The sequence below is a fragment of the Anomaloglossus baeobatrachus genome, chromosome 4 (genome assembly GCF_048569485.1).
Source record: "Anomaloglossus baeobatrachus isolate aAnoBae1 chromosome 4, aAnoBae1.hap1, whole genome shotgun sequence".
In the NCBI taxonomy this organism is placed as follows: Eukaryota; Metazoa; Chordata; class Amphibia; order Anura; family Aromobatidae; genus Anomaloglossus; species Anomaloglossus baeobatrachus.
The window spans coordinates 443,234,040-443,253,496 of record NC_134356.1 but is presented as its reverse complement, the minus strand read 5'-3'; the positions used below and the strand labels follow the sequence as shown (position 1 = coordinate 443,253,496).

At 47.7% G+C, this 19,457-nt stretch overlaps 1 protein-coding gene across 1 annotated transcript in view; it reads right to left on the bottom strand.

Moving 5' to 3' along the window:
- Nucleotides 1-19,457, bottom strand: part of ARIH1 (ariadne RBR E3 ubiquitin protein ligase 1) — a 130,424-nt gene that overhangs the window by 25,006 nt on the left and 85,961 nt on the right. Inside the window, exons 6-7 of the mRNA XM_075345540.1 lie at nucleotides 18,820-18,886; nucleotides 10,488-10,594 (exon numbers count right to left, since the gene is read on the bottom strand). Coding sequence (XP_075201655.1) covers nucleotides 10,488-10,594; nucleotides 18,820-18,886 — 174 coding nt within the window. The remainder of the gene's footprint in view (nucleotides 1-10,487; nucleotides 10,595-18,819; nucleotides 18,887-19,457) is intronic.

Here is a 19,457-nt window from a genome sequence, read left to right as displayed (position 1 = left end):
AAAATGGCGCAAAACGTACCCCCCTTTTTTCGGACAAACTTCTGATTTTTTTTTTAACCCCTTAGATAAAAGTAAACCTATACATGCTTTGTGTCTACAAACTCACACTGACTTCAGCCATAACACTGACATCAGATTTACCATATAGGGAACACCGTGAATAAAATATCTCAAAAACAATAGTGCAATTTCACTTTTTTTTGGAATTGTTCAGCATTTGGAATTTTTTTTGCTGTTTTCCAGTAAACTATATGGTAAAAGTCATGGTTTCATTTAAAAGTACAGCTCATTCAGCAAAAAACACATTGACTGAAAAGTAAAAAAAAGTTATGTCTCTTGGAAGAATGGCGAACAAAAAAAAAACCAAAAAAAAACCAAAGCGCCGGTCGTGAAGGGGTTAAAGATGCAGCCTATTTGGGTATTTAAAGAAAAAAGGAAATTTCACTTTTTTTTCTCCCCAAGGCCACAACTTTTTTTTTTTGTTTTGCATTGATATGGCTACAGAGCCTGTATTTTTCCTGGAATTTTCAAAGTCCCATCATTTTGGGGTATATAGCAGTCTACATCTGTTTATTATATATACACATACAGTACAGACCAAACGTTTGGAAACACCTTCTAGCTCTAGAACAACTGTTAAGAGGAGACTTTGTGTAGCAGGCCTTCATGGTAAAATAGCTGCTAGGAAACCACTGCTAAGGACAGGCAACAAGCAGAAGAGACTTGTTTGGGCTAAACAACACAAGGAATGGACATTAGACCAATGGAAATCTGTGCTTTGGTCCGATGAGTCCAAAGAGAAAATGCCAAGAGTGTGCAAAGTAGTAATGAAAGCAAAAAGTGGCTACTTTGAAGAACCTAGAATATAAAGACATTTTCAGTTGTTGGCACCCCTGCAATTCTGTCAGATAATACTCAGTTTCTTCTTGAAAATGATTGCAATCACAAATTCTTTGGTATTATTATCCTCATTTATTTTGCTTGCAATGAAAAAACACAAAAGAGAATGAAACAAAAATCAAATCAGTGATCATTTCACACAAAACTCCAAAAATGGGCCAGACAAAAGTATTGGCACCCTTAGCCTAATACTTAGTTGCACAACCTTTAGCCAAAATAACTGCGAACAATCGCTTCCGGTAACCATCAATGAGTTTCTTACAATGCTCTGCTGGAATTTTAGACCATTCTTCTTTGGCAAACTGCTCCAGGTCCCTGAGATTTGAAGGTGCCTTCTCTAAACTGCCATTTTGAGATCTCTCTACAGGTGTTCTATGGGATTCAGGTCTGGACTCATTGCTGGCCACTTTAGTAGTCTCCAGTGCTTTCTCTCAAACCATTTTCTAGTGCTTTTTGAAGTGTGTTTTGGGTCATTGTCCTGCTGGAAGACCCATGACCTCTGAGGGAGACCCAACTTTCTCACACTGGGCCCTACATTATGCTGCAAAATTTGCTGGTAGTCTTCAGACTTCATAATGCCATGCACACGGTCAAGCAGTCCAGTGCCAGAGGCAGCAAAACAACCCCAAAACATCAGGGAACCTCCGCCATGTTTGACTGTAGGGACAGTGTTCTTTTCTTTGAATGCATCTTTTTTCTCCCTGTAAACTCTATGTTGATGGCTTTTCCCAAAAAGCTCTACTTTTGTCTCATCTGACCAGAGAACTTTCTTCCAAAACGTTTTAGGCTCTCAGGTAAGTTTTGGCAAACTCCAGCCTGGCTTTTTTATGTCTCGGGGTAAGAAGTGGGGTCTTCCTGGGTATCCTACCATACAGTCCCTTTTCATTCAGACGCCGATGGATAGTACGGGTTCACACTGTTGTACCCTCAGACTGCAGGGCAGCTTGAACTTGTTTGCATGTTAGTCGAGGTTCTTTATCCACCATCCGCACAATCTTGCGTTGAAATCTCTCGTCAATTTTTCTTTTCCTTCCACATCTAGGGAGGTTAGCCACAGTGCCATGGACTTTAAACTTCTTGATGACACTGCGTACCGTAGACACAGGAAGTTTCAGGTTTTTGGAGATGGACTTGTAGCCTTGAGAATTCTCATGCTTCCTCACAATTTGGATTCTCAAGTCCTCAGACACTTCTTTGGTCTTCTTTCTTTTCTCCATGCTCAATGTGGTACACACAAGGACAGAGGTTGAGTCAACTTTAGTTCAAATTAAGTTTTATTATAATTTTGCACAAAAAGTAACATCAACATTGCAAATCAATTTATCAGTATATGGAGTAATCACATTGAGAAAGCATGTAATTACAAAAAGATAAGACTAATTTATATCCCAACAGTTAACATAAAATAAACATCTCCTCCCTGGAAGCTCAGGAGGTTTTAAGATGGTGAGTAGGTTAGAAAGATCTGAGTAAGAAAAGGAGTAGGAAGGGGAAAATTAAACAAGGACTTGAGAGGAAGGAACAAGAAGGATCACAGATTAAGCAAGTGGGAACAAACATAAGGGAAGTCCGAGGGAAAAAAAAAATGTCATCCAGCCTGCGCGGGCCCCCCCCCCCCTCCCAAACAGGGATGGACCAGTTCCTGCTCACCTTAGTCCCCCTCGGCTAGCCATGAGCCAGGCGAATCCCTGAACAAGATCCATGGAGTCCATAGGTCTAGGACTCTCACTGATGTTTCCGTGGTCTGTCCGATCAGTTCCTCCAATCTAAACATGTCATTCAATTCTGTGATCAAGTCTAACCTAGAAGGGGTCTGTGTCTGTTTCCAGAATCTAGGTATGAGTCTTCTCGCCGCCGCTAGGATGTGTCGAAGGAGACTTTTTTTGAATCTAGAGATCAAAAAGGTGCAGAGCGATAAAAGCGCGAGCTCTGGGGAGGGAGTGGCTCTGCGCGTTGAAAGCCGGTTAATGAGATCAAATGCTGCCAACCAGAAGCCTCTAATGGATTCACATGACCACCATATATGCATTATATGAGCCTCTGTCTCGTAAGCATCTCCAACAGGTGTCCGGAGTCGTTGGGAACATCGCATGGACAGCAGTGGGACAACGGTGCCATCTATATAGTATCTTGTACCCACTCTCCTGTGTCAACGCGCTGAGTGAAGATTTCTGTGTAAAGAGCAAAATTTTTGCTCTATCTTCTGTTGTCAGGGATCTGCCCAAATCGACCTCCCATCTAGAGAAGAAGGTGGGTGGGTCTACTGATGCACTTCTACTTTCCATAAAAGTTTTGTAGAGCAGCGATACAGTATGTTCTGGTGGGTCACTCACCTTGCAGAGCAACAATGATCTAAAAATGTTTTTTTGAGTCAACTTTAATCCATGTCAACTGGCTGCAAGTGTGATTTAGTTATTGCCAACACCTGTTAGGTGCCACAGGTAAGTTACAGGTTCTGTTAATTACACAAATTAGAGAAGCATCATATGATTTTTCAAACAGTGCCAATACTTTTGTCCACCCCCTTTTTATGTTTGGTGTGGAATTATATCCAATTTGGCTTTATGACAATTTTTTTTATTTTTTTTCATTGAAGACAAATTAAATGAAGATAATAATACCAAAGAATTTGTGATTGCAATAATTTTCAAGAAGAAACTGAGTATTATCTGACAGAATTGCAGGGGTGCCAATACTTTTGGCCAGCACTGTATAGATTCATGTCTCTAAAGAACACTTTTTTTTTGCCTGTGGGGGCAGATTGCATTAACAGCATTCAGCCTCTGTTATTATGAACTGCAGATGAAAGTTATGCCATTTATGACAGTACCAAACTTATAATTTGTTTTTCTGTTTTACTACAGAGTAAAAGTAAAACACTCCTCCCCCCCCCCACTCCTCGTCAACTGAACCTAAGTGTCTGTTCTACAATTAGTAAGTCGGACACCACTCCTGCTCCCAGACCTGTGGGACCCCCTTCATTGCAGTTGGGACCCCCAAGCTGTCATTGTTAACCTATGTTCACATGTCCAGTAATCATCTGTTAGAACAGATCCTGCAAAGATCCGTTGGCAAAAAACCTCTGCACACACAACTTTTTTTTGTCCGTTTTACATAATTTCCCCTGGATCCGTTTTTTTTTTTTAACATTGGAGTTTAAGAAAAAGAATGCGTTGTTTGCTTACTGGAAAAGTTTCAAATAAAAGATAAATAGCAATCAGCTAATGGATCAGTTTTCAATAAACTTCAATGTTAAAAGAAGGGAATTTTGTTTACTTACCGTAAATTCCTTTTCTTCTAGCTCCAATTGGGAGACCCAGACAATTGGGTGTATAGCTTCTGCCTCCGGAGGCCACACAAAGTATTACACTTTAAAAAGTGTAACCCCTCCCCTCTGCCTATACACCCTCCCGTGCATCACGGGCCCATCAGTTTTGGTGCCAAAGCAGGAAGGAGGAAACTTATAAATTGGTCTAAGGTAAAACTCAATCCGAAGGATGTTCGGAGAACTGAAACCATGAACCAAATAACAATTCAACATGAACAACATGTGTACACAAAAGAACAACAGCCCGAAGGGAACAGGGGCGGGTGCTGGGTCTCCCAATTGGAGCTAGAAGAAAAGGAATTTACGGTAAGTAAACAAAATTCCCTTCTTCTTTGTCGCTCCATTGGGAGACCCAGACAATTGGGACGTCCAAAAGCAGTCCCTGGGTGGGTAAAAGAATACCTCGATAAAAAGAGCCGTAAAACGGCCCCCTCTTACAGGTGGGCAACCGCCGCCTGAAGGACTCGCCTACCTAGGCTGGCATCTGCCGAAGCATAGGTATGCACCTGATAGTGTTTCGTGAAAGTGTGCAGACTCGACCAGGTAGCCGCCTGACACACCTGCTGAGCCGTAGCCTGGTGCCGCAATGCCCAGGACGCACCTACGGCTCTTGTAGAATGGGCTTTTAGCCCTGACGGAATCGGATGCCCAGAAGAACGGTAAGCTTCAAGAATCGTTTCCTTGATCCACCTAGCCAAGGTTGACTTGGAAGCCTGCGACCCTTTACGCTGGCCAGCGACAAGGACAAAGAGCGCATCAGAACGGCGCAGGGACGCCGTACGAGAGATGTAGAGCCTGAGTGCTCTCACGAGATCTAACAAGTGCAAATGCTTTTCACATTGGTGAACTGGATTAGGACAAAAGGAAGGTAAGGAGATATCCTGATTGAGATGAAAAGGGGACACCACCTTAGTAAGAAATTCCGGGACCGGACGCAGAACCACCTTATCCTGGTGAAACACCAGGAAGGGGGCTTTGCATGACAGCGCTGCTAGCTCAGACACTCTCCGGAGTGATGTAATTGCCACTAGAAAGGCCACCTTTTGCGAAAGACGTGATAAAGAGACATCCCGCAGCGGCTCGAAAGGTGGTTTCTGAAGAGCCGTTAGCACCCTGTTAAGATCCCAGGGTTCCAGCGGACGCTTGTAAGGTGGGACTATGTGGCAAACCCCCTGCAGGAACGTGCGTACCTGCGGAAGCCTGGCTAGACGCTTTTGAAAAAAAAACACGGAAAGCGCAGATACTTGTCCCTTGAGAGAGCCGAGAGACAAACCCTTGTCCATCCCGGATTGAAGGAAAGACAGAAAAGTGGGCAAGGCAAACGGCCAGGGAGAAAACCCCTGATCCGAGCACCAGGATAGAAAGATCCTCCACGTCCTGTGGTAGATCTTGGCGGACGTTGGTTTCCTGGCCTGTCTCATAGTGGCAATGACCTCTTGAGATAACCCTGAAGACGCTAGGATCCAGGACTCAATGGCCACACAGTCAGGTTGAGGGCCGCAGAATTCAGATGGAAAAATGGCCCTTGGGACAGTAAGTCTGGTCGGTCTGGTAGTGCCCACGGTTGACCCACCATGAGATGCCACAGATCCGGGTACCACGACCTCCTCGGCCAGTCTGGGGCGATGAGGATGGCGCGGCGGCAATCGGACCTGATCTTGCGTAACACTCTGGGCAGCAGTGCCAGAGGAGGAAATACATAAGGCAGTCGAAACTGCGACCAATCCTGAACTAACGCGTCTGCCGCCAGAGCTCTGTGATCTTGAGACCGTGCCATGAATGCCGAGACTTTGTTGTTGTGCCGAGACGCCATTAGGTCGACGTCCGGTGTTCCCCAGCGACAACAGATCTCTTGAAACACGTCCGGGTGAAGAGACCATTCCCCTGCGTCCATGCCCTGGCGACTGAGAAAGTCTGCTTCCCAGTTTTCTACGCCCGGTATGTGAACTGCGGAGATGGTGGAGGCTGTGGCTTCCACCCACAGCAGAATCCGCCGCACTTCTTGGAAGGCTTGGCGACTGCGTGTGCCACCTTGGTGGTTGATGTACGCCACCGCCGTGGCATTGTCCGACTGAATTCGGATCTGCCTGCCTCCCAGCCACGGCTGGAAAGCCTTTAAGGCTAGATACACTGCCCTTATCTCCAGAACATTGATCTGAAGGGAGGGCTCTGTTTGAGTCCATGTGCCCTGAGCCCTGTGGTGGAGGAATACTGCTCCCCACCCTGACAGACTCGCGTCCGTCGTGACCACAGCCCAGGATGGGGGCAGAAAGGATTTTCCTTTCGACAGAGAGGTGGGAAGAAGCCACCACTGAAGAGAGGCTTTGGCCGCTCGAGAAAGGGAGACGTTCTTGTCGAGTGACGTCGATCTCCTGTCCCATTTGCGGAGAATGTCCCATTGGAGTGGACGCAGATGAAACTGGGCAAATGGAACTGCCTCCATTGCTGCCACCATCTTCCCTAGGAAGTGCATGAGGCGCCTCAAGGGGTGCGACTGGGCTCGAAGGAGAGATTGCACCCCTGTCTGTAGTGAACGCTGTTTGTCCAGCGGGAGCTTCACTATCGCTGATAGAGTATGAAACTCCATCCCGAGGTAAGTTAGCGATTGGGCCGGAGTCAATTTTGACTTTGGGAAATTGATGATCCACCCGAACCTCTGGAGAGTCTCCAGAGCCGTGTTCAGGCTGTGTTGGCATGCCACCCGGGAGGGTGCCTTGACTAGAAGATCGTCTAAATAAGGGATCACCGAGTGCCCCTGAGAGTGTAGGACTGCCACCACTGTTGCCATGACCTTGGTGAAGACCCGTGGGGCTGTCGCCAGGCCGAAAGGGAGAGCCACGAACTGAAGGTGTTCGTCTCCGATGGCGAAACGCAGGAAGCGCTGATGCTCTGGTGCAATCGGCACGTGGAGATAAGCATCCCTGATGTCGATCGATGCTAGGAAGTCTCCTTGTGACATTGAGGCGATGACGGAGCGGAGAGATTCCATCCGGAACCGTCTGGTTTTCACATGTTTGTTGAGCAGTTTGAGGTCCAGAACGGGGCGGACTGATCCGTCCTTTTTTGGCACCACAAACAAATTGGAGTAAAAACCGCGACCCCTTTCTTGAAGGGGAACAGGGATGACCACTCCTTCTGCCTTCAGAATGCTCACCGCCTGAAAAAGAGCCTCGGCTCTCTCGGGAGGCGGAGATGTTCTGAAGAAACGAGTCGGAGGGCGAGAGCTGAGCTCTATCCTGTAACCGTGAGACAAAATGTCTCTCACCCATCGGTCTTGGACATGTGGTAACCAGGCGTCGCAAAAGCGGAAGAGCCTGCCACCGACCGAGGATGCTATTTGGGGAGGCCGAAAGTCATGAGGCCGCCTTAGTGGCGGTTCCTCCGGCGGTCTTTTTAGGGCGTGACTTAGACCGCCATGAATCAGAGTTCCTCTGGTCCTTATGTGGCCTGTTGGACGTGGAGAAATGGGACCTGGCTGAGGGCCGAAAGGACCGAAACCTCTGCTGAATCTTCCGTTGCTGAGGTCTGTTTGGTTTGGACTGGGGTAAGGACGAGTCCTTTCCCTTGGATTGTTTAATGATTTCATCCAATTGCTCGCCAAACAAACGGTCGCCAGAAAATGGCAAACCGGTTAAGAACTTCTTGGAAGCAGAATCTGCCTTCCATTCGCGTAGCCACATGGCCCTGCGGACTGCCACTGAATTGGCGGATGCTACCACTGTACGGCCCGCAGAGTCTAGGACAGCGTTCATGGCGTAGGATGAAAAGGCCGACGCCTGAGAGGTTAAAGAGACAACCTGCGGAGTAGAGACACGTGTGACTGCATTAATCTCCGACAGGCAGGCTGAGATAGCTTGGAGAGCCCATACGGCTGCAAATGCCGGAGCAAAAGACGCGCCTATGGCTTCATAGATGGATTTCATCAGGAGCTCTATTTGCCTGTCAGTGGCATCCTTGAGCGATGAACCATCTGCCACTGCTACTATGGATCTAGCCGCCAGTCTAGAGACTGGAGGATCCACCTTGGGACACTGGGCCCAGCCCTTAACTACGTCAGTGGGAAAGGGGTAACGCGTGTCATTAAGGCGCTTAGTAAAGCGCTTGTCCGTAAAAGCTCTATGTTTCTGGACTGTATCTCTGAAGTTGGAGTGATCTAAAAACGCACTCCGTGTACGTTTGGGAAACCTAAATTGGAATTTCTCCTGCTGAGAAGCAGACTCCTCCACAGGTGGAGCTGGAGGAGAAAGTTCTAGCACCTGGTTAATGGACGCTATAAGGTCATTTACTATGGCGTCCCCTTCAGGTGTGTCAAGATTGAAAGCAGCGTCAGGGTCAGACCCCTGATCTGCCCCATCCGCTTCATCCTCCAAAGAGTCCTCATGTTGAGACCCTGAGCAGTGTGATGAAGCCGAGGGAAGCTCCCAGCGAGCCCGCTTAGCCGGTCTGGGACTGCGGTCCGTGTCGGAGTCCTCACCGTGGTACATAGAAGCCACCCCAGGGGCAGTTTGCTGCGCCGACCGAGGGGGGTCTGGGGGCAATGATTCAACAGTGCCCGGGGCCTGTGTTACAGGTCTGGACTGCAAAGCTTCAAGTATCTTAGCAGACCATCTATCCATAGACTGAGCCATGGATTGAGAAAGTGACTCAAAGTTTCTCAGCCAACACTGCAAACTCTGTCCCTGCCGCCTGGACAGTGGAAGCCGGTGGTTCTACCTGGGCCGAGGGTCCCACCAGTGGCTGAGGCTCCGGCTGAGTGAGTGTCACAGGGGCCGAGCATTGCACACAATGAGGGTAGGTGGAACCTGCAGGTAACATAGCCGCACAAGAGGTACAGGTAGCAAAATAAGCCTGTGCCTTGGCACCCTTGCTTTTTGCGGACGACATGCTGTTGTCTCCTCTTAGCAATCAGTGAGGGTATATAGCCAAAAGCGAATAATGCGGCCGAACAGAGAAAATGTATACAATATAAGGATATATATATACACTTCGGCACCCAGGGGGGCCAGCACCTAGTAAACGGTGCGGCTTACCGACCGCCCTCAGCGGTTGTGTGTCCACCAGATTCCCTGCCTGGGCCTCCCAGCGCTGTGGAGTTCGTCTGAAGTTCTCCACCGGCAGAAGTGATGATAACAATGGCTGCCAGCGTTCAGAGAGGAGGAGGGAGCCGTGGGCGTGCCTCAGAAAGTGCGGGAATCTGGTGCCCCACGGTGCTCAGTGAGGGGGGAGGAGGATACTAAGTATGCTCCAGCCCTCACCGCTGACGTCTAGTCTAGCGTCCCGCCCTTACCCCTGACTGGCAGGCCCGGGGGCGGGAGTATGCGGTACTAGGCCGCAAAAGCCGGGGACTAAAGTTATAAGCGCGGCCGGCAAACAAGCGCAGTCAGCGCGGTAGTCCCGGCGCACAAACACACCCAGCAGCTGCTGCAGCATCCATTACACAGGCGCTCTATGCGCCGTCCCCAAGGGGACACAGAGTACCTTATAGTAGCAGGGCCTGTCCCTGAAGATACCCGGTCTCCTGTCCGTCAGATTCCCCCAGGGGCTGCGGAGGGAGCCCGGTCCCAGTGCCTGGTGACCGGTTAGGATCCCACTTCTCCCAGAGCCCCTAAGGGATGGGGAAGGATAACGGCATGTGGGCTCCTGCCTCTGTACCCGCAATGGGTACCTCAACCTTAACAGCACCGCCGACCCGAGTGGGGTGAGAAGGGAGCATGCCGGGGGCCCTGTTAGGGGCCCTCTTTCCTTCCATCCGATAAAGTCAGCAGCTGCTGCTGACTAAAATGTGGAGCTTGCGTGGATGTGTGCCTCCTTCAACACAAAGCATAAAAACTGATGGGCCCGTGATGCACGGGAGGGTGTATAGGCAGAGGGGAGGGGTTACACTTTTTAAAGTGTAATACTTTGTGTGGCCTCCGGAGGCAGAAGCTATACACCCAATTGTCTGGGTCTCCCAATGGACCGACAAAGAAAGCAGCTTTCAGCTGAAATTAATTATTAAAAAAAGGATAAAAAAAAGTTGTGTCTCAACAACTTTTGCCAATGGATTGCTGCTAGACCCGACCTAACAAATAATCACTGGACATGTGAATGTAGCCTTAGGTGGTAGGAGTAACAGTTGTGCTTATTCAGCCATCTACGAGCTTTGGAAGTAGACAAGCAAGTAAACAATGCAGTTTCTAATGGGTTTTTTATTGTTACTAAATCCCCATACACAAAGGGGTGCTTTCCAAATGTAATTTTTTTTTCACTAGTCTCTCACCAGAACTGACGGCCACATTTGCAACGGACAGGCTTGGCGTCTGGATACTGAACTTTTACAACATGATGACAGTCTGGAGCAGGACACCACTTCAATAGTCTGTTACACTGCAAAGCAGAAATAAAAAAAATATAGAGAATAAAGCAATAATATAATTTAGTTACGTGTTTTAGTTAACTTTATGGAAACAGTATGAATAAAAAAAAAAAAAAAAAAGCATATAAACTTCTATAAAAATGCTGTAAAAGTCTTACGAATCTTTCTTTAAAGGGAATCTGTCACCTGGTTTTTAATTTTAGTGTAAATAATAACACATAGCTCTTCAAAAGACAATATGAATCACTGAGAGACATATAAATAATAAGTCCCATACAGAAGAGAACTAAAAATAATAAAACAAGTATTTATTGAAGCTATTAAACTAAGATAATAAAAACAAAAACAAGTTTCCCCGGCACCAGGTCACAGTCAGTAGAATGAAGCTGGAATATACTGTACATGTATGCATAGATAGTGTTTAAACAAATGAAAATCAGCGCTCACTTGATCACTAGAATAAATACTGAATACAGCCTTAATAGTATCAATCAAAAATACTGTACCTAGGCAAGGGCATGTAAGCAAATAATTAATGGCATCATCACCTAAGTGAAAAACAGTGTCAACTTGGCAACATGAGAAGCAAACTAGCGAAACGTGCTTCGGGGTGGAGGGCTATGGCACCAAGGTCACTATTCACAGTGGTGAGTCATTATAGTAGGCTGACTAGATTATGGTATCATGGCCATTTAATACTGAATCACCCATAGGATCGTTCTGGGATTATAGTGTTCTCTTTCAATTAACAGTGGTACTATAAGTAGTTGGGTTTTAAGCTGTATTCTTTCAAACATTTTTATTGCCAAGTGGATTCTGTTTTTCACTTAAAGCACACCAATTACCAGGATTTTCGTATATAACCTAAAGCCAGTGCTATACTGGCACTATCAGGCAGAGTCTATACATACCTTTCAATGGTCAGCTCGGATGTATAGGTTTTGAAATCAAAGAAAGTAAAGTGTATATAATTATATATATTATATATATATATATATATACATACATATATATATATACATATATATACACACACATACATACATATACATACATGCATATATATTAATGAAAAAAAGAGAATTTTGTTTACTTACCGTAAATTTTTTTTCTTATAGTTCCATCTTGGGAGACCCAGACCTTGGGTGTTTAGCTTCTGCCTCCAGAGGACACACAAAGTACTACACCTAAAAGTGTAGCTCCTCCCTCTGAGCTTATACACCCCCTGGTGAGCCAGTCACAGCCAGTTTAGTGCAAAAGCTGAATAGCCACCCACAAGTAGAACAGAGCAAGAACCGGAACAACCGGAGACTCTGTCCACGACAACAGCCGGTGAAAACACGCGGAACAGGAAATTGCCAACAGGCAACAGGGAGGGTGCTGGGCCTCCCAAGACGGAACTATAAGAAAAAGAATTTACGGTAAGTAAACAAAATTCTCTTTTTCTTTATCGTTCCTTTGGGAGACCCAGACCTTGGGACGTTCCAAAGCAGTCCCTGGATGGGAATAAACAGAAAAACTAAGAAGTAGGCAGAACCTAACTTCACAAATGGGCGACAGCCGCCTGAAGGATGCGTCTGCCCAAGCTCGCATCTGCCGAAGCAAGAGCATGCACTTGGTTGTGCTTCGAGAAGGTATGCAGGCTAGTCCAAGTGGCAGCCTGACAGACTTGTTGAGCCGTAGCCTGGTGCCTAAAAGCCCAAGAGGCACCGACAGCTCTGGTCGAGTGTGCTTTGATCCCTGGCGGGGGAGGCACCTGAGTACTCTGGTAGGCGTCCGAAATGGTCGACCTAATGCAACGGGCTAAGGTCGGCTTAGAAGCAGGGAGGCCTTTGCACTGACCTGTGGTTAGCACAAAAAGAGAGGTGCACCGCCTAATCGCAGCGGTGCGAGACACATAGATCCGGAGAGCACGCACCAGATCTAGAGTATGCAGCGTTTTTTCAAAGCGATGAACAGGGGCCGGACAGAAGGACGGTAAGGTAATGTCCTGGTTAAGGTGGAAGGGAGAGACCACCTTAGGAAGAAAGTCCGGAGTCGGACGGAGAACCACCTTGTCTTGATGAAAAACTAAAAAAGGTGACTCAGAGGAGAGCGCAGCCAAATCAGAGACTCTCCTGAGAGAAGTTATGGCAACCAGAAAGGCCACTTTCTGTGAAAGCCGAGACAAAGAAACATCCCTAAGAGGCTCGAAGGGGGGCTTCTGCAAAACCGTGAGAACCAAGTTAAGGTCCCAGGGATCCAAGGGCCGCTGGTAAGGCGGAATGATGTGAGACGCGCCTTGCATGAAGGTGCGGACATGAGACAGCCGAGCGAGTCGCCGCTGGAATAAAACTGACAGAGCTGAAACTTGTCCCTTGAGAGAGTTGAGGGACAGCCCTAGCTGCAGACCGGACTGTAGAAAAGACAGAAGGGTCGGCAAGGAGAATGGCCAAGGAGGATGGCCATTAGAGCGACACCAGGACAGGAAAATTTTCCAAGTCCTGTGATAGATCTTAGCGGAGGAAGACTTGCGGGCCCGAGTCATAGTGGAGATGACTTCAGGGGGAATACCAGAAGCCGTCAAAACCCAGGACTCAAGAGCCACGCCGTCAATTTGAGGGCCGCAGAATTCGGGCGGAAAAACGGACCTTGGGAGAGTAGGTCTGGACGGTCCGGGAGATGCCACGGCATGTCTACGGACAGTTGGAGCAGATCCGGATACCAAGCTCGCCTGGGCCAATCCGATGCAATGAGGATGACTAGACGACCCTCCATTCTGATCTTGCGCAGGACTCTGGGCAAGAGAGCCAGAGGGGGAAACACGTAGGACAGACGAAACTGGGACCAGTCCTGAACCAGAGCGTCCGCGGCGAAGGCCTGAGGATCGTGGGAGCGAGCCACGTAAACAGGGACTTTGTTGTTGTGACGGGATGCCATGAGGTCCACGTCCGGAGTGCCCCATCTGCGGCAGATCGACTGAAATACTGCCGGATGCAGGGACCACTCGCCAGCGTCCACGCTTTGACGGCTGAGATAATCTGCCTCCCAGTTGTCCACGCCTGGGATGTGGACTGCGGATATGGTGGACCTGGAGTCCTCCGCCCATTGAAGAATGCGGTGAACCTCCATCATTGCCAGTCGGCTGCGTGTCCCGCCTTGATGGTTGATGTAGGCAACCGCTGTCGCGTTGTCTGACTGGACTCGAATGTGCCTGCCCGCCAGTAGGCGGTGAAATGCTAGGAGAGCTAGAAGCACGGCTCTGGTTTCCAGCACATTGATTGAAAGGGCTGACTCGGACGGAGTCCAAGTGCCCTGTGCTCTGTGGTGGAGACATACCGCTCCCCAGCCGGATAGACTGGCATCCGTGTTGAGAATCACCCAGGACGGGGCCAGGAAGGAGCGCCCTTGGGACAGGGAGAGGGGCCGAAGCCACCACTGAAGGGAGCTCTTGGTCCGTGGCGACAAGGCCACTAACCTCTGTAAGGAGGAAGGCCGCTTGTCCCAACAGCGGAGAATGTCCAGCTGCAGGGGGCGCAGATGGAACTGGGCAAAGGGGACAGCCTCTATGGACGCCACCATTTGACCCAGCACCTGCATCAGACGCCTGAGGGTATAACGGCGGGACCTCAGGAGAGAACGCACCGCCAACTGGAGGGACAGCTGTTTGCTTAAGGGCAACTTCACAAGTGCCGGCAAAGTCTCGAACTGCATCCCTAGGTACGTGAAACTCTGGGTCGGAGTCAGAGTGGATTTGGGAAGATTGACAAGCCACCCGAGCGGGCAGAGAGTCATGAGGAGGCTGCCTTAGTGGCAGGGCCTCCTGCGGTCTTCTGCGGACGCGGTTTTGAGCGCCAGTTGGATTTCTGGTCCTTAGCTGAGTTAGCGGACGAGGCGGAGGGCTTAGAGGACGACCAGTTGGAGGAACGAAAGGAGCGAAACCTCGACTGCATCCTACCCTGGGCAGGTTTCCTGGTCTTGGTTTGTGGCATGGAAGTGCTCTTCCCGCCAGTAGCTTCTTTAATAATTTCATCCAGCTGTTCACCGAACAGCCGGGAACCAGCAAAAGGAAGCCCGGCAAGGTACTTCTTTGAAGAGGCATCTGCCTTCCACTCTCGAAGCCACAAGACCCTGCGGATAACGAGGGAATAAGCCGAAGACACCGCAGTGCGGTGGGAAGCCTCTAGCATGGCAGACATGGCATAAGAAGAAAAAGCTGAAGCTTGAGAAGTTAGGGCAACCATCTCAGGCATAGATTCTCTGGTGAGGGAATACATCTCCTCTAGGGAAGCAGAGATGCCTTTGAGGGCCCACACTGCTGCAAAAGTTGGGGAAAACGAGGCCCCCGCCGCCTCATACACGGATTTGGCCAGAAGGTCAATCTGACGGTCAGTGGCATCCCTAAGGGAAGTGCCATCAGCCACCGACACAATGGTCCGGGCTGAGAGCCTGGACACTGGAGGGTCTACCTTTGGGGAGTGAGCCCACTCCTTGACCATCTCAGGTGGAAAGGGAAAACGGTCATCAGAACCACGCCTTGGGAAGCGTTTGTCCGGACAGGCCCTGGGTTTGGTCACAGCGGTCTGAAAACTGGAGTGGTTAAAGAACACACTCTTTACTCTCTTAGGTGAGGTAAACTGGTGCTTTTCTGCCATAGAGGGTTGCTCCTCTGATACTGGTGGATTGAGAACCAGTACAGAATTAATGGAAGCAATCAATGAGGAGGGAGAGGAGACCCTGCGGCGCCTCTTAGGAGGACGGGGTCTGGGCCCTGATGATGAATCCTCAGTGAGCTCCAGTGGACAGGGGTCAGAGGATAGGGATCCTAAAGGACCCTTAGCAAGCGCGTTAGAGGCACCCTGTGAAGGGGGCTGATGCATATTCATCAACGTGCTGGACAGAAGTCCCATGGACTCAGCAAATGACTGGGATATAGACCTAGAGAAGGACTCTACCCAGGCCGGGGGTTCAGCCACAGGGGCAGAAGCAGCCTGAGAGACCAATGGGGGTGAGACTCCAGGCTGTGGCACCGGCAAGTTAGAGCAGACCTCACAATGTGGGTAGGTGCTCGGTTCAGGCAGCAGGAGCTTACATGCAGCGCATGCAGTATAAAGCTTTGGGGCCTTGCTCCTCGTGTGAGACATGTTGCTGGAGTGGGGAAGACAGCTCCTACAAATAGAATGCAACCCAGGGAGTATATTCAGAAGTCCACAACCGGAGACCGGCTGTGGCTTACCAGACCACTGGAGCGGTGTTGTGTGCCCTCCAGATCCCGAAGCCTGGACCCCCAGGGAACAGCACCTCAGCAGGGATGCAGGGTGCAGGATGGCCCAGCGCCGAGTGAACCCTGTTCAAAAAAATCGCCGCCAGAGCGAAGAGAGGGGGCGGGACTTTGGGGCCGTCCCTGTAAAAGAGCGGGATCTGGAGGGCCATAGAGACCTGCAGAGAAGCAATCACTAACAAGCAGTGGGGAGTGTCCCTCCCCTGTGCAGGACGGCCGCCGGGAGGAGCCGTGCCTGTCCCTCTGCATGAGTGACATGCGAGGGCAGGTACTAGAAACTAGGCCTCCGGCGAAGCCGGGGCCTAAATTTGAGCAGCGAGGCCGACGAGCAGGCACCATCGGCGCGGTTCTCAGGCGAAAACCAGAGAACCCGCCGGGAATGTCAAAACAAATACAGCAAACACTCTCCCCATACAATAAAGTACATGGACCCCCACATATGAACAACTCAGTACTTAGCTGCTGAGACGCAGGGCCAGGTCCCTGGGGATGAGTGCTCCGGTCCAGCAGGGTCCTCAAGGGGCTTTGGAACGGAGACCGGTCTCCTGCCCGGCATGGAGACCGCGCTGGCTCCCACTTCAAGCCAGAGCCCAGGAGGGATGGTGAAGGAGCACGGCATGTAAGGCTCCAGCCTTGGAAATCAACCTTACAACACCACCGACACAGTGGGGTGAGAAGGGACATGCCGTGGGTCCAGACGTGGACCCGCGCTTCTTCAATCTTCTTCCAAAAAAGAAATCATGAGAATGCATGTGTGGATGTATGCCTCCTGAACACAAAGTGATAAACTGGCTGTGACTGGCTCACCAGGGGGTGTATAAGCTCAGAGGGAGGAGCTACACTTTTAGGTGTAGTACTTTGTGTGTCCTCCGGAGGCAGAAGCTAAACACCCAAGGTCTGGGTCTCCCAAAGGAACGATTAAGAAAAAAAAATAAAGAAAAATCGGCAGTCTTTTGAGTGACAGCAGCTAAGGATCAGATAATATCTGGGGGGTAGTCATAGTTATTCCTTCCCCCTGTTAGAATTAGCATACGTATTTTAAAATCAATTTAACTTTTCAATAGCAGTACCTGTGTTTGGTCATACCCATGTGACCAGAAGGGGTGGGAGCCTCAGCAAACAAAAATGTTGCTTCCTGGTATCAGCTTTGTTGGTTGAGGCCCCGCCCCTTCTGGTCACATGGTTATGACCTCACACAGGTCCTGCTAGTGAAAAGTTAACTCGATTGTATAATACTTATGCTAATTCTACCAGGGGGAGAGGATAAGTATGCATAACCACCCTGCTATTATCTGATCCTCAGCTGCTGTCACTCAAGAAGCCGGCGGTTTTATAAACTTTACTTTCTTGAATTTCAAAACCTAAACATCCGAGCTGACCAATAAAGGTACAGTGGGTATGGAAAGTATTCAAACCCCTTTAAATTTTTCACTCATTAAATTGTTCTCATTAATGTACACTCTGCACCCCATCTTGTCAGAAAAAAACAGAAATATAGAATTTTTTTTCTGTCAAGATGGGGTGCAGAGTGTACATTGAGAGAAAAAAAAAAACTTTTTTGAATTTACCAAATGGCTGCAATGCAACAAAGAGTGAAAAATGTAAAGGGGTCTGAATACTTTCTATACCCAGTGTATGTAGAGAATCAGCTTGATAGTGCCAGTATAGCACTGGCTTTAGGTTATCTAGACAAATCCTGGTGATGGCTTCCCTTTAAGTGATGCCACCATCAATTGTTTACATGCCCTTACCTAGGTGCTGATGCCCCCTCTGTGAGGCACCTTGTTTTTATCTTATTTTAATAGCTTCAATAAATATTGCTTTTATTATCTTTAGTCCTCGTCTGTGTGGGACTTATTATTTATATATCTCTCAGTGATCTACAATGTAAAAAGTAGCCTGAATGAGGACTATTCATTTTTTTTAAGGAAATATATTACTAATCTGTTTTTCATGCTTTTTTTTTTTTTATTATAAACTCCATTTCAACAACACATCAATTTAAAAGGGAATCTGTCACCATTTTGACCTTTTTAAACTGTTAATATGGACATACAGGTCATAGAATGCTGAAAAATCTCCTACCTGTATGTCTTATATCAGATGTTGTGGAAATATCTTTTACCACTTTATGTAAATGACCTCTTCCAGGCTATGGAGCGAATGCTGCCTGGAAGATAACTCCGCCTTCAGAGCTTATTTTAAATAAAAGGAAAGTTACCAGTGTGATGTGTGATGGCCGCTCTCTGCTCTCACTGCAGAGCTGTGTGTGATATAACTGACACTTCGGCAGGTTCCTCTCAGCTTCAGCCTCCATCTCACAGGCACACAGGGTTGCAATATTGTATCAATGAAGCAGAGCTCAGGAAGCTGCAAAAATGTGTTTGCAAGAATTCAAATTTCAGTTCTCCTGTTCTGTGTCAGTTACTTGTCTCACACTGGTAACACCGTTTTACTTAAAAATAATGATTGGAGGCGGAGTTATCTTCCCAGGTAGCATCCGCCCCATAGCCTGGAAGAACTCATTTATATAAAGTGATAAATTATTTATTCACAACAAGGCATCTGATATGAGACATACAAGTATGATATTTATCGATATTCTATAACCTGTATGCCCATATTAACAGTTTAAAAAAGATCAAAATGGTGACAGATTACATGTAAGAGAAACATTTCCACCAGGCATCTAACTTAATCTAGTGACTTCTATATGAAAGTGTTGTGAAAATGTTTGGATGGGCTTGGACCATGTTCATTATCAGCCTTCAAGCTTTATAAAAGAAGATGTGTGAAAGAATCAAAGAGAACTGGCACTACGCGAAGCTATAGAGCGATCTCCAAAATGGTTAGTTAATGCGGGATGCAAGCATTTACTAAAAACACAATTCAGCAGAGCAGACATTTCTTTACGTGCCCAGTGTAAGGCTCTCTGATCATTACCAAGGACAGAATTCTGCAATTTCAAGCACTTACCTCTACAAAGCTATTAGTTATTAAATGCTGATACTTTAATTTCACTTTTGAATCTGTGATTAAACGCCTGATGGAGAAAAGAGAACAAACAAGTTAGAATATTCATTTTAAAAAGTAGTTTGAGAAAGTAATACCAACTGATGACATGATAGCAAAGTGAGCTGTGAGTAAAAATTAGAGACCTTCAACTGAGCACAAAACATATGTAAAGATACCTGTACCTGTGATACTCAGCTGGATTTAACAAAAAAGGACAAACTGAGCAAGTCAGAAATGTTTTCAGTGGAATTCTATATTAACCATTTCGGGACCTCAAACCTAAGTGTCTTTATTTTCCAGCAGCATGAAAAGATGGCACCAAAGAATATCAGCTGCATGGAGAATTGGTTAGCAAAGGTCAGGAAAACCTCTCTCTTTTAGATCGTTTTTGCCCTTTATGATCTGTTCAGAAAATAGTTTTTACACATTTACAATTGACATGTTTTTGATATTGCAGAGAAAATTGAAAATGGAGTGCAACAAATCTGAAGTTAAATATTACATCTCGGTAGTGGTTAGCCAAATTTTGAAAGTGACAAAAGTGGGCATAGTCTCAAAGGAAGAAGGCCGCATTTATGAAGAAAAATACTGTAGGATAA